Source organism: Aptenodytes patagonicus, chromosome Z, assembly GCF_965638725.1.
Source record: "Aptenodytes patagonicus chromosome Z, bAptPat1.pri.cur, whole genome shotgun sequence".
Classification (NCBI taxonomy): Eukaryota; Metazoa; Chordata; class Aves; order Sphenisciformes; family Spheniscidae; genus Aptenodytes; species Aptenodytes patagonicus.
Genome location: NC_134982.1, coordinates 70,168,574 through 70,182,447, shown reverse-complemented (window position 1 = coordinate 70,182,447; position 13,874 = coordinate 70,168,574). Strand labels below are relative to the sequence as shown.

The 13,874-nt window shown below is 36.7% G+C and overlaps 1 protein-coding gene across 2 annotated transcripts in view; it reads left to right on the top strand.

Moving 5' to 3' along the window:
- HSD17B4 (hydroxysteroid 17-beta dehydrogenase 4) overlaps positions 1-13,874 on the top strand; it is a 69,595-nt gene that overhangs the window by 31,407 nt on the left and 24,314 nt on the right. For both annotated transcript variants that reach the window (XM_076361615.1, XM_076361616.1), the window contains exon 17: positions 2,887-2,952. In XM_076361615.1, the coding sequence (XP_076217730.1) occupies positions 2,887-2,952 (66 nt within the window). The remainder of the gene's footprint in view (positions 1-2,886; positions 2,953-13,874) is intronic.

The window sequence follows — 13,874 nt, the reverse complement described above, 5'->3', positions numbered from 1 at the left end:
TACCTCTCTTATATGTAGTTTTAAAGGAAGATTTTTTAGCCGCTCTTGTTTGAGCGTGGGCAGCAAGGAGAGTGACAATGAAGTTGAGATTTTAGATACTTTGTCTAGGGGCCTACTACTGTGCTGTTGGATTGTGTCAACTAGACTCATAACAGAGGCCTGATTTAAACCTGTCTCAGCTCTGCTGTCACGATCACATTTCAATTTCTGCCACAGTGCTTGTATCCCTAATAGGGAATACATGATCTGTGGGTCGTCAGTTTAGCATTACAGTGTGTTCTGCTGCTCCACCTCAGAGATTTTCTTTGCTTCTGTTTAAGGAGGTGGGAGGGCTATTTATATTTAAAGATAAATTTATACTTAGTGATAATTTCATGTGTATGTATACAGAAAGTGTTCATGTTTAGTTTAGTAACTTGTTTTTCATATGTTAAATTTGTGCTAATAGGCATGATCATACATTAATATTGCAAGATGTTGCTCTAGTAAAAGTCTAACAGTAAAAAGCTGAGAAGTACTCAAATGTGTGGTGTTAGGTTTGAACTTGCAATTTCTAGAAGAGATCTCTAGGTGTAGCTCTTTATAAATCTGTGTTTGTGTGAAAGAGGTTTGGAAAGCATAGAAGGGAAAAGAGAGAAGTAGCATTATAGTTTCTCACTTCAGTGGAGTGGAACTCTTGCATTTTGGGAGAGAGTTAGCAAATGACAAACAATGTCACATGAACACATAGTGTGCATGTCCAAATGCATGAAGTAGCTATTCAGGTACCTGACATAGAACTATTCAATACTATGTTTAAGGGTAGTGCCAGCTATGATCGAATGTTGTTACTGTGAACTAGAGCCTTGAGGCACTACAGTAATAAACAGTCAGTTGAATAGAGGCTATTTTAAACTCGGTATTTTTGAAAATCTGTAATGAAATACCTAGGTTTTGTACATCTGTAATATTGTAGGTAATGTTCTTTGGGATTTTTGGATGTAAATTTACAAGTTTCTTGGCTTAAATCTGTATCAATTTTATAGACATTTTCCCATATGTAACTTTACAAATCAAATCTTGAAATGCCTGCTGCTTCAAAGAGAAATGGGAAAAGCCTCTGTGTAGTGTAAAAAATTCACAGAATATTATTGCAGACAGTGTAAAATGTCTTTGATGGAACCCTTAATTCTTCTGTAATCAGATTTTATAATAGTGCATGTAAAAGAAATAGTGGTTCAAAGGAAATGTTGCTAATCTATAGTGGTGGCATCAGTGAGTCCAGTGTAGTGCTTTGGCACTTTTCAGTTAAACATTGCACTTTAGGCAACTGCAACTTCTTCGCTCTAGTGAAGTATAGAATGCCATATAAATGATTTTATGTCTTAAAATATAAAGAATACCTGTTGCAGGCAGCAGTCCTTCTTGTGATAGAAGAAAACAAAATGTAGTCTACTTAAGACAACACAGTGGTAGCAAATTCAACAGAGGCCTTTGCATGCAAGAGGCCAGTTTCAAATGATAAATTTTCCTGCTTTGTCTTGCATACCTTCCCAATTAAAAAGACTTTCATGTCCCTCTGTGCCAAAAAGAAATCTCAAGCTGATGAGATATATTTTATAATGTGTCTTTTTGTCACTTTACACACCTTTGTATCTGCAAACTAAGGAGAAAAAATTTCCAAGTTGAGGTCTATGATGAGCTACATGTTGCGTAAGTCATGTCTCTCCTCTTGAGTTGGGGTTTTCTTGCCCTACTGGCAGAGGGGTTTCCTTAATTATTCATATGTTGGCTAGTTTTAAAGTCTTAATAGCTTGGTAGGTCAGGTTGAGTTTCTTTAAACCAACTGGAAATAGATTGGCAAGCCATTCTTGTTTTGAAAGCATGTGAGGTAGTGTCCTTGTTATCAGGCTGATTAATGTGTAGGTCTGTTGTTCTCTGAAGTGACAAAAGCAGGAGTGATGATATCAAGTCTTCCATCCAAGAGGTGGCTTTGCTCTGCTGTTAATAAACAGGAAAGAGCCTTTGCTGCTATTAGATGTGAAACTACACAGCGCTCAGTGTCTTTTGATTTCTCTTTTCTTTGGTAAAGAGCTTACACAAGCTAAGATTAATTAGAATTACTACAGGTGAGAGTCAAGTTGCTTCCTTTCATTTTAGAGCTTATACCAGTTTCTCTTTGCTTGGTCTTTTTTTTGTTTGTTTTGAAAACCCAAGGAGAGGGGAAAAAAGATTTTAGGTACTTCAGTAGTTTTAAATTGGTTATGGTGTTCTTTGTGTTTATCATGACCTAGGATGTTCTCTGTCAGTCTGTTGGTAAAGTTTATATCTTCAAAACTGAACAATGAAGCTGTAGATTGCACAAGGAACAGCTTTTTTAGAATAATGTGGGGCTTAATATGCAGCATGTCATGGCAAAAACAAAAGAAAAAAGTGCAAAACAAAAACAGAGCTGGAAGCTCTTCAAGGCCAAAAGTGATGTAGTCCATGAGTGAGGTAATAAATCATTTTGTACTCCATTGCGCTTTTTAAAGTAGTATTTTAAAAGCTTCGTTTTCGTTTCTGTGTTCCAAAACACTAATGTTCTATGAGACAACTATTTTTTCTGAGTGAATAATTCTTGCTTGAACTTTTTTGGATAGTTTGGAAGAAACATAATCAAACTGCTCAGCTATAACATGTAACTGTTAGCCAGATCTGTTGCCTCAGGATTGCTCTCTTTGTAAAGCTAAGAGACTTTCTGGCCTAAACATCTTTTTCTATTTGTCTGTACATGTAGAAAGAATAGGAGGAACCTTAACAGCTTAGTAAATGCTGTTTCTTTTTATACATACCTGACATATTCTGGCATGGGTATGGATAAAAGATTTTTGCAGTGCAATACTAATACTACTGCTTTTGCTTTAGGTAACAGTGAATCCACCCGAGAGACCCCCTGATGCTGTAATTTCTGATGTCACAACAGCTGATCAGGTAAAGTTTTGTATGCTCTAAGTGTGGAAATGTTTGTTTTGTTTGAAGGAAAGGAGTCTTATATGATGTTCACTAATAGTTCAAATTTTCTGATATACCTCAGGTATTTATATATGTATATTTGTGTGTGTATATATCTATGTATAACGTGAAGCTAAAATTTGTGCTAGGTTAAGTTATGACTGTGTTCAGTGTACTATCTAAAACATTCTTTTCATAAGGCTGATGCAATTTTATAATCATTTGTTACAAAATTCTACATAGAAGGAGCCCTACCCACTTAAACCAGGAAAGAGAGCTTAGATCAACATTTTTGTTTCTATCACTGATGTACTTGCTGCATCCTAAAATTCACAGCATCAGTCTAGGAGGTACAGATGTCTAATTCTTCTGAATAGGCTTCATCAGAAGTTGGCAAGGTGAGCAGGGAGCAGGGAATGGTGAGAGAGTACTTTGTTCCTGGGAGGTGGTTAAATTTAGTGGAAGGTGCTCTCTAGCAGCTGGCACTTTATTAGATAAGATTCAGCAGCCCAGCAGTTAAAAGCATTTACTTTGAATGTTGGATCCCTAGTTCAGATTCTCCTCTGTGTGATTATATCAGAATTGATATATCCATAAATTTTCAGATGACATTTATGATCCCCTTGTTCACATGGTAATCTTAGTTTCTGAGCCTTAAACTCTTATGTTTGGAATTGTTACTGTGTATAAAATGCTAAGTTCATGAGATAAAAGAAGATGGTAGTGACCCTATAATGCAGAAGTTGGGAAACTTTGCGAAATTGATTTTTGGACATAAAGGAAGTGGCACAGAGTAGCCACCACACTTGTTTTATTTTAAGATCTACTCTGACAGGTAGATATATAAAAAGAATTCCTTTCCAATTAGATATTGCAAGAGCCACAGCCAGTGGACTTTGAGAATTGCAAGAAGGCTTATTTGCCAAATTATTCCGTAGCATCTGGGCTTAAGTGATGATGCCTGTGTACAGGAGGGGGAATGTGTAGAACTTGGGAACTTTATGGGCAGGAATACAGACTTTCATGTGAAGGACAGCTTGGGGAAATGTTACCAAGATTTTACATTTATGTGTCTGTGGAATGACACATAACTGCCTAAAATCCTTTTTGAAAATGGAAGCTGGCACACAAATTGCATTGAAGTTTCTGAATTTTTTTTTCTTAGTGTTTAAATGAAAAAGGTGTTGGCAGAATGGCTGTTGCCATTCAGCTATTGAATGACTATAGAGTATGAGACAGATTGAAAGAGTCAGTTTGCAGATGGCATTTGAGTTAACTTGAACTGTATTAATTGCCAATGATAGTTGTGACATTCACCACTCAGTTTTTGTGTTACCACAATTACGTGCCTAAACTGCTCTTCATAATTAGCATTTTTCCCCCTTAACTTTTCATAGTATGATCATGTAGTAAATTTCCTGATGGAGACCATCATGCATATTTTAAAAATGTTTACAGTGATGACTCCTATCTTTCACTGAAGTCGATGACTGGTTATCTTGAAAGTTATATTCAGTTCTAACTCAACTGTATTGGCTTAATTTTTTTCCAAGAGAAAAAACGTTTTTTACATGTTTTCAGGCAGGAGGAAGCGCTGCGTAGTGAAGAGGGTACTGGGAACAGGGGGCTAATAGCTGTTTTTGCCCTTCACCATGTGTTCAGCAGAATGGAGAGTACAGCCACCTACAGTTCCTTGAAAAATGATTGTATTATGTCAGTGACCATTGACAGAACAAACTAATCCTTTTGGTTAGTGGTATCAAAGACTAATAGCAGGTAGTATCGTAAATGTTTATCCCTTTCAAATCTGTACACATTCCTGAGAAGTTCTTTAATCACCAACCAGTGCTTATGAATGAGTTGCAGTACCATGGTGTAAGCTGCTTAAAGATGAAAAATGGTTAAGAAAAATTTAGAAGTATCTGACCTTCTAAAAGACTTTAAGGCTTAAAATTTGCATCCTGCTGAAGAAGTACATAAAATATTTCTTCTGTGTATTCATGAATTTTTCCGCAAAGAACTAGGTGACACTTTTTCCATCTTGCCCTGTAGAGATGTGCATGTGCTGTGGTATTTTTCTGTCTTGTTCTCTCTCTGTAACCTGAGCTATGCTTTACTAGATACACTGCCATAAATCTTTTGAATAAAATAGACCTTTTGACAGAATATCAAGAAGTCTAGAGGGTGTTTGACTATTAGCCGTTTAGCAAGAAATGAATCATTCAATTTCAACCCTGTAGGGAATGTTGAATGTAGTTACAGAGCTTCGGTATCACCAAGCTACTCTTGTCCTGCTGGTTTTTGAACCAGGGCCATAAATTAATCAATCAAACAGGTTTTGCTGAATGGTTCCTAATGCAATTAAGAATCACAGGCAGTGAATGACCTGTATCTCTGGAGAGTTTTGTGTCTGTAGAGTTTTCTTTTCACTCCCTTCCCAAATGTATTGATTTCTTGGGAATTCATTTTCTGATGACACACAAAATAAGCTGCAGTGGGTATTTAAAGTGGATGATGTTCAAGTGATACAGGTCACTTCTGAGGAAGGAAACAAATATGGAGTCTTGAGTTTGTTGGGGGCTTTCTGTGGTTTTGTTTGTTTGTTTGCTTGTGGAAAAACCTCACAGCATTCTGATATTTTGCAGTTTGCTTCCCAAGAAATAAACTGTTCTCTATCTTTAAATATCAGAATTAATATTCAGAATACACAATGTTGTGACAATAAATAAACAGTATAACAGTAGACCATAAAATGGAATTTTTCAAGAAGTTGTTTCAGTTTTACTATTCTGTGTTTCCTCCCACTGTCTTCTGAAAGCTACCTGTCAAGTTTGCCTGTATGGAAAAACTAAGGCTGTAACACGCGGAGTTTGCAGGACTTCCAAGTTCTTGTTAATGTCAGCTCATTTCAGTAAAGTGTCTAATCATTTTAAGAAATGGTTGCCAGTTGAAAAATTCTCTTTGCTTGCAACATATATATTTCACTAAAGCATTCTCCTACTTTAAATTCTGATTCTGTGTATTTGTTACTTTGTTGTGGTTTAACCCAGCAGGCAGCTAAACACCACACAGCCGTTAGCTCACTCAGCCCCCCAGTAGGATGAGGGAGAGAATCAGGGAAAAAAAGTAAAATTTGTGGGTTGAGATAAAGACAGTTTAATAGGACTGAAAAGGAAGGGAAAATAATAATAATAATAATGATGATAAAAGAATATACAAAATAAATGATGCACAATGCAGTTGCTCACCACCCGCCGACAGATGCCCAGCCAGTTCCTGAGCAGTGGTCACTGCCCCCTGGCTAACTCCCCCAAGTTTACATACTGAGCATGACGTCATACAGTATGGAATAGCCCTTTGGCCAGTTTGTGTCAGCTGTCCTGGCCGTGCCCCCTCCCAGCTCCTCGCTGGCAGGGCATGAGAAGCTGGAAAGTCCTTGACTGGTGTAAGCACTACTCAGCAACAACTAAAACATCGGCGTGTTATCAACTTTATTCTCATCCTAAATCCAAACCACAGCACTGTACCAGCTACTAGGAAGAAAATTAACTCTATCCCAGCCGAAGCAAGGACATAGTTACACTGATACAGAGAAATAGACATGACAAAGAGGTAGAAAAGACTATTTAGATAGATTTTGAAAAACATGGTGTCTCAGCCTACCATGCTTTGGGACCAGCTGTGTACATGCAACTGTGCCCCCTATAAGACTCTGCAAAGCAGTGTCATGTGATCTATCACATGTGAATTTCTGCCAGAGCTACTTTTCCGTGCAGCTTGGGTATCTCAAGCATATGATACTTCTGCTCTGTCATTTCCAGGGTCAGGAAAATTGGCTGTCCTTGCTTTCAAGAATTTTTAAATTCCTTGTTAGAGCTGATGAAACTGAGACTGATACTGTTCTGTTGGAGGAACAGCTTTTTGATATCCTGTCGCTTTTAAGTTGCTTTCATTTGGAAAACTATGATAATGTTTTAGATGTTGCAGAGTCTCTAAAAAGATAAGAATTCCAAATAAAGCTTGCTTTGTTTGTAGTCTTAATCCCCTTTGTATGCAATGCTTTATGATACAGTTTTCAGTCATGCAGGCATAAATGGTGTGTTTGTTCCTTCTCCTTCAAAAGCTCTTTCCACAGGTAAAGAGAGGGCTCTAGGCAGGAACTGATACAGCGTAGGAAGTCAGTTTTCCCATGTTATTTGTTGCAAGAAGTAGTGTTCTGAGAAGGGGTAATGAGAGGAAAATGATCTCATGGTTAGTGACTGGTTGGAGCTGCAGTTGTTTGACAATGGATTTTCTTTGCTTTGTCCATAAAATTCTTACGGTCTGTGGGCAACCGTTACCCAACTGATATCCCAAAGTACTCAGACATGGGTGCTCCTTAATCAGTGGCTGATAGGAGAGGATGAGACGATAGAATCTGGAAGATGAAATTTGGGAGTTGGACTAGCAGGAGGGTGTTTGAGCATCACAGGCTGAAATGGAAATTCAGAGGAGCTCTGTTCTGAACTTGTACAGTGTACTTTGAAAATGTGATGCGCTTTGAAGAATTAGGCCTTCAAATGTTAAATTGGAGAGCTGGAATTGGTTTGTGCTGCTGACAATTACGACCTTTTCTGCTGTCTTATAGTTTCCAGTGTATAAAGGATGTTTATAAATGTTTGAGGCATTTTAATTGTACAGAGGGTGTTTAAAGGAGTGGTGTATAGCATCCGATGGTGATTTTTGAGAATGTGATACACTGAGCAGCATAAAAAAAAGCCAGCTTAGGGAATATAATGATTCTTTACTCATTCAGAGATTTTTAGAGAGATTCAGTAAATTCACACCTAGACTAATCTGATAGGATTTAAAATATACAAGCTATGAAAAGCCTTCTGTTCCAGGTGTAGATCAAGTATTGACTGACAGGGTGTGAAGAAATTGCTGCTTTTTAGTGGTTTGGTTTTTTCTAAAATACATTTCTTTTCCGTTTTTTCTGAAAGAGGAGAAGATAATTGGCACCTGCCATGTTTCAAGTAGTGTCATCAGCACCCTCTGACTAAGACTTCAGGAGTGTCCTTCCCTTCCTGAGTCATTCTCAGTCCTGCAGTCCTCTTGCTCATACTGCTGTCCTCTACCTACCCGAGCTTAGTTTTTCACTGTGTCAAGTTCAGCTAAAACTGCAGTTCTTAATGTAACTGGAAACAATTGTGAAGACAGTTATGCACAAATCTAGTTTGTTGTAAAAGAGTGGACTTCACAGTAAAAACTTACTAAAAAGACGTCTTGGAAGGCAAGAGGTGCATGGGAAACGTTTAACAGCCAAATGAATTATTAAACTAAAACCTACGTAAAATGTTTTCTGCCTGTTGGCAACAGGTTCAGTACTATGAGTCAGTGCTTTACTTTGAGGATGGTGTGATAAGACCTTTACAAGCTTCTGTGTAATTGGGATGTGAATACTTACCTGTGGAAAGTCATCTTTTATTCTACACAGATTTTACTTATGCTTTTTGTTTTAAGCCCATGGTAGGGGGGTTGGACTAGATGACCTTTAAAGGTCCCTTCCAACCCAAACTATTCTATGATTCTATGAAATATTTGTGTGTGTTTTTAGAGAATGTATGTGTAGACAGAATAAGTAATCGTTAACATTATACGGGAAAAAAAGTTGGTTATTTCCAGCCTATGTTTGTTTCCTTGGAGAGATATTATGCTTATTTTAAACAGATTAGAAGAAAAAAGTTGTAAGAAGGTGAGTGTTTTGAGTTAAGGTCATTTTTTGGATGAGTGCAATAAAGTCATGTGAGAGAGAAGATGATGAAAACATGTGCATGGATTGGGAAAATACGGTTGCAGGACAAATTTTTTTACGTCCTGCTCTGTAAAGATTGTAGTACAGCATTGCCTGAAAACCTGTAAATTTAATTTAACTTCAGAGAATAGCACCAGAGAGCCTCCTGAGAGCCTCAGGTGACTTTTTTTCTGTTCGTAGCATAAATAATTTGTTTCATGACAATGAAGTGCCGCAGTAGGTTCACAGATATGGAGAGCATGTCAGAAAAAAAGTGCTTAACAACAAAGGATGATACAAGCAAACCAAAGGGATGTGAAGCCATTGCAAGGATTTGATAATGTTTTCCTAATTTGTCTAGAGATTTCAGTATGCAGAGATGATACTCTCAGAACTACTTTTATAGTGAGTGAGCATTTGTAATAGTAATTACTTTAAAAGTTTGTTACATGTTATGATGCTAATTTCAAGATTTATACACCTTCCCCCTTCCCCCACACCGCTCCGTGTTTATTCCAGTCGGGAAGGCCAGAATACAATTTTCTAATTATGGCAATTTTGAGAAATAGTTGAGGGCTTGAATTACACTAGAATTTTGTGTGGTAAGATGATAAAAAAAAAAGGTACTAGCCTGGCAGTCATTTCGTTTAAACAAGATGCTTTTCATTACGAAGAATTTGTTTCCTTCCCTTATCTATTCATGTCTTAGTAAATGATATAAAAATTGTTCCCCAAACCAAAGTGGTTTGTTCTTTTTGATTAAGAGAGGCGCTGCTAAAGGAAAGGCTTCTTGTACGTTTGCTATGCTACTGAAAAATGGCTAATGTTCTGTGAAGCCTGTGCCAGAATATATAAGTTGATTTTAAATTTGAAAAATAAACAGTATAGACATGAATATGAATACTGTATAAACAGTAAAGACATGAATAATGTGAGGTGAGGAAGGAAAAAAGATGTAGTGCCATTTTATACCTACTATAACTTTTGCTATTTATAGCTGTGTATGTGAAGGTGTTTTAATTGAACATTTTAGTAATTCTTATTCTTCAGGGAGTCAAAGGTATGTAGGGATTAAGATAGCGTTTGGATAATCCAGACCACTAAGAACACATAATTGCAAACCTAAGGTAGTCCAGGAAACTATACACTTGTATTTCTTAATTATAGTCTTGTTAAAAAATAGAATCATGTATGTTCCAGATTTCCACAAAATATGTTTAGGCATTGGAAACTATTATGAGCAACTTAAACTGTCTGTTTTGTTTATTTTCCACATACGCCTACTTTGAGAAAAATAGTTGGTTTTATCTGGAGGAACAAATAAACCCTTTTACCTTTCTATGTGTTGGTTTCTACCAATTGGTCTTTCCTAACATCTCTCCTTACCCTTACAGAGATAATTAATTAAAAAAGAAGATATGTCAAATGGGGATCTCAGATAGTCAAAGAGTAGCTGCTTAATTTTAAGTACAGTGAATTACTTAAGTACTGTGCTAAATTTGAGCCCTTGAAGCATCAGCACTGCCAGTTTAACTGGAAACATTCATTGTTCTTAATGTAAATCAGAGCTCATTGAAATGTGTAGATGAGATTTGTGGCTATTTTTTCTTCATGAGATTGCTTGACTGCTTGCTCTTACTTAAGTAAGCTAGGTGAAGTATATGTACACACATATGTACATGTATACATATATACACATGTACTTGGTAAAATAAGCTCTTGGGCAGAGCTCTTTTTCTCCCCAGTTAGAAGGGAAAATATATGGATAGTTGGCTTCCTTTTTCGTTAGCTTTACCACTGACCTTTATTGCAGTCTGCAGGCCAGACTGAAAAATTGGCACAGACAGGTTGGATATCGCCTTTTCTTTTGTGGTCTGGCAGAACTCCTAAATTGTTAGGAAATGAGACTTGACAGTTTGTGTTATTAATTGGAGAACAATCTAACCATATTATGACTGACTTCAATCTAATGCCCCACATGAATTGACTCTTGTCATCCTCCAAGGTTGCATCACTTTTTTTTTTTTTTTTTTTTTTTTTTTTTTTAGTGCTATCACTCAAGACTTCAGGAAATGTCATTATTCGAGGAATATAGAAAGTAGAGCCAACAAGGCTTTAAAACAATTCTGTTCTCATGTGGAATGTAATTTATGTAACGAAGTAATACCAAAGACTGTGGTAAATGAAGTTTGTTGGCAGACCTGACTTGGCTGCACTGAATCTGAAATAACCTGCTGTGTAACTCTTTTATTCAGTTCAGCCTATGTGTTTTCTAGCTGTGACCAGTGCCAGTCTAGTTGTTTAAAAGTACAAAAAGACAAGTATTGTCTCCCATATTCATGCATCAGACTTTTAGTTAAATACACTGATCACATTTAATTCTCTGAACCTAATTATTTCCTAAATGCTACAGTTAGTTAGCAAAGCACAAGTATTTTTTACTACAGTAATTTTGAAAAGCATTTGATAGAAGTTTTGTCTCCCAAGTAGTGCTTGTTATCACCCCAAATAAATGGCTGTTCCTTATTACAGCTTTAGTAAGCAACAGCTGCATAGCTAGATTTAATTGAGATTTGAGCTTAAAACAGAAATTTATCTTTTTTTATCATACATAAACAGAATTTTCCAGTACTACAACTACATGTTATTTAGTTTGAATTAAAATTTATTACAACAGCTCCTTCGTGAAAATAGCCTCCTGACAGCTTTTGTAAAAATTCAAATTAGTGGAAGAATGAAAGTGAGACCTTAGAATTTTAATTTATTTTAAAAGTAATTTAATTATTTAATTTAATTCTTTCACATCTGGCAATTTTTATTTTCTAGTTCTCAAGAGTGGCGATTTGCTGTTAGATTTTTAGACTCTTGAAAGAAAACTTCAGTAATGAAGGCTGGTACTCTGTAGAATTCTGTCAAAAGCAACTCTCTTTACATTGACAGGTTTTATTTTTTTTTAAAAAAAAAAGGAACTAAGGGTCTGTTCCTCACTAAAAGTCTCCTTCATAGTGTTGTAAGTCATATTGGTGGCGTTAAAGCCTTAGCCCGTAGCAAAGAAGCTAGTGGTACATCAGAGCTGCTCATCTCTACCTTTTGACAGTGAAAGCACAGTTTTAACAACTACTCGGGAAGAGTGGGGACAAGTGAAGACACAGCAAGTCAGAAGAGCAGCATGTGCATGTTCTTCTCTGAACCCCTGCTGCTGTGGGTTTTTTATATGTGCAAGTGGGAGTATGGTGGCACTCAGTTCCCCATTTTTCTTCTATTTGTGTGAGAAGTGACATAAGAGAGAACAACAAGTGAAGGGAGCAGGTGCTCTCCATGGATGGTAATTGTTAGCCTGTTTCCAGCCGTCTCTTCCCACTCATCACTTAACTCCAGCTGCCTTAGTGGTGTAGTAGAGTGTAAATATTTGCATTATCTCCGTTTGCTTTCCTGTTCCACCCTCAACCAGTACTGTGTGTTTCACCACACACTCCTTGGGTGCCCCCTATAGAATGGCCTCTGTGGCATAGGATCACTTGGCAGTCCATTTGGCTTGCTCCTTAGGCCTTGATTTGGCTTGTAGATTGCTAGCTGAAGAGTCCTGGCACTGAAGGATACTGCCTTTAGGAGATCTTGACTTTATTCTTCTCAGATGGTGAGATATCTTAGCTATTTCTACTTCTTGGTGATGCTGTAAGATTAATTTCAGGTTATCTGTTCCTTCAGCAAAGTATTTTCACTCTCCTTTGTCCCTTTTGGAAGGTCAAACTCAGACCCATCTGAATTGTAGTCTTACATTAGTATGAAATTTCCAGTCTTTACTATTTTTCTAACAATTTTTAGGGTCAATTAGAAGATAATTAAAAAAAAAAAGTTACAGTAAATATATTTTTGGGGGCGAAAGTAGAATTACAGTTAGACATTTCAGATCCAGTGATGCCATCTTACTGATACATCTTTGTTTTCAAAAGGAAAAGTGTTTCAAAAAGAGTAAACAACAATATAAGCAGCCATGGAGAAGCATTAGCTTAGTACTTGGCTTTCTAAGATTTGCGTGCTTAAGCTATGGTGCAGTTTAGGATTTTCTTCTTGCCATTTTTAGTGCATGTATCCAACTCACACACACAAAAGCAGTGACAAGCTCTTCTACATTCCACCATAACTGAAGTTTGAAACACTTGCTGTATTGATGAAGGCTACCAGGACAAATAAGAGAGAATTAGAGCTTACTGTGAAAGCTGTATATACTTGAAGAAATGAACCTGAATATTAACAGATTAAAACTAAAACAAATGGATTATGGATTAAAATGACAATATGAGTTCAGAACCTCTTTAGGTACACTGTCCTTTGCTTCAGATTTGATAGAAGAAATGGTGTTAGACATATATCAGAAAATACCTCCTTTGGGGAATCTTTTTTTTTTCCTTCCCTTTGAGAAATCCGTTAGCTTCTTTCCTCCAAACATATTTAGTGCAGTTTATCCACATTTGGATAAACACATCCCATTTTTTACAATCCCAGTCCAAAATGCTGGGAGAAAATGTTTAGTGATAAGGGGTTCCAAAGACCAATAATGTGCTCGATTAAAATAAAATTTGTTTTCAGTTTAAAAGCTCTTTTCAATTAAATTCATGTTCAATTTGTATAAGCTATCATATAAAACTACTAAATCCTTGAAATCTTCACTAGTGTTAGTTAACGTGATGTCCTGATTTTCTCTGTACTTCTGGGAATGTTGTGCTAGAGAGTACTCCACAATCATTTAGTCACTGGTTTTCACTGGAATCTGATGACCAGGGAGTAAGTTTTTAGTCCAGAAAGATGCACAGGTTGGCTTGTCACACCTCTCGTATTCTGGACTGCTGGCCGCTGTACACATACAGCAAATACAAGATTTGATAATGAAAATGCTAAGGCCACACAGAGACAGAAAACCGAAGTACAGTAGTCATATTCTTAATAATTTCTCAGGTTTGTTCACATTCACAGTATATACAATACACTAAATCTGAATTTTTCTACTTTTTACTAGTGAAAGAGAATATTTAACATGAAGCAAAACTCTTCTAGAAAGCTTGGCATGTTACTTTGGGGTTTTGTTTGCTTGTTTTTAGTATTGGGACCAGCTACCCATGAAGCTGCT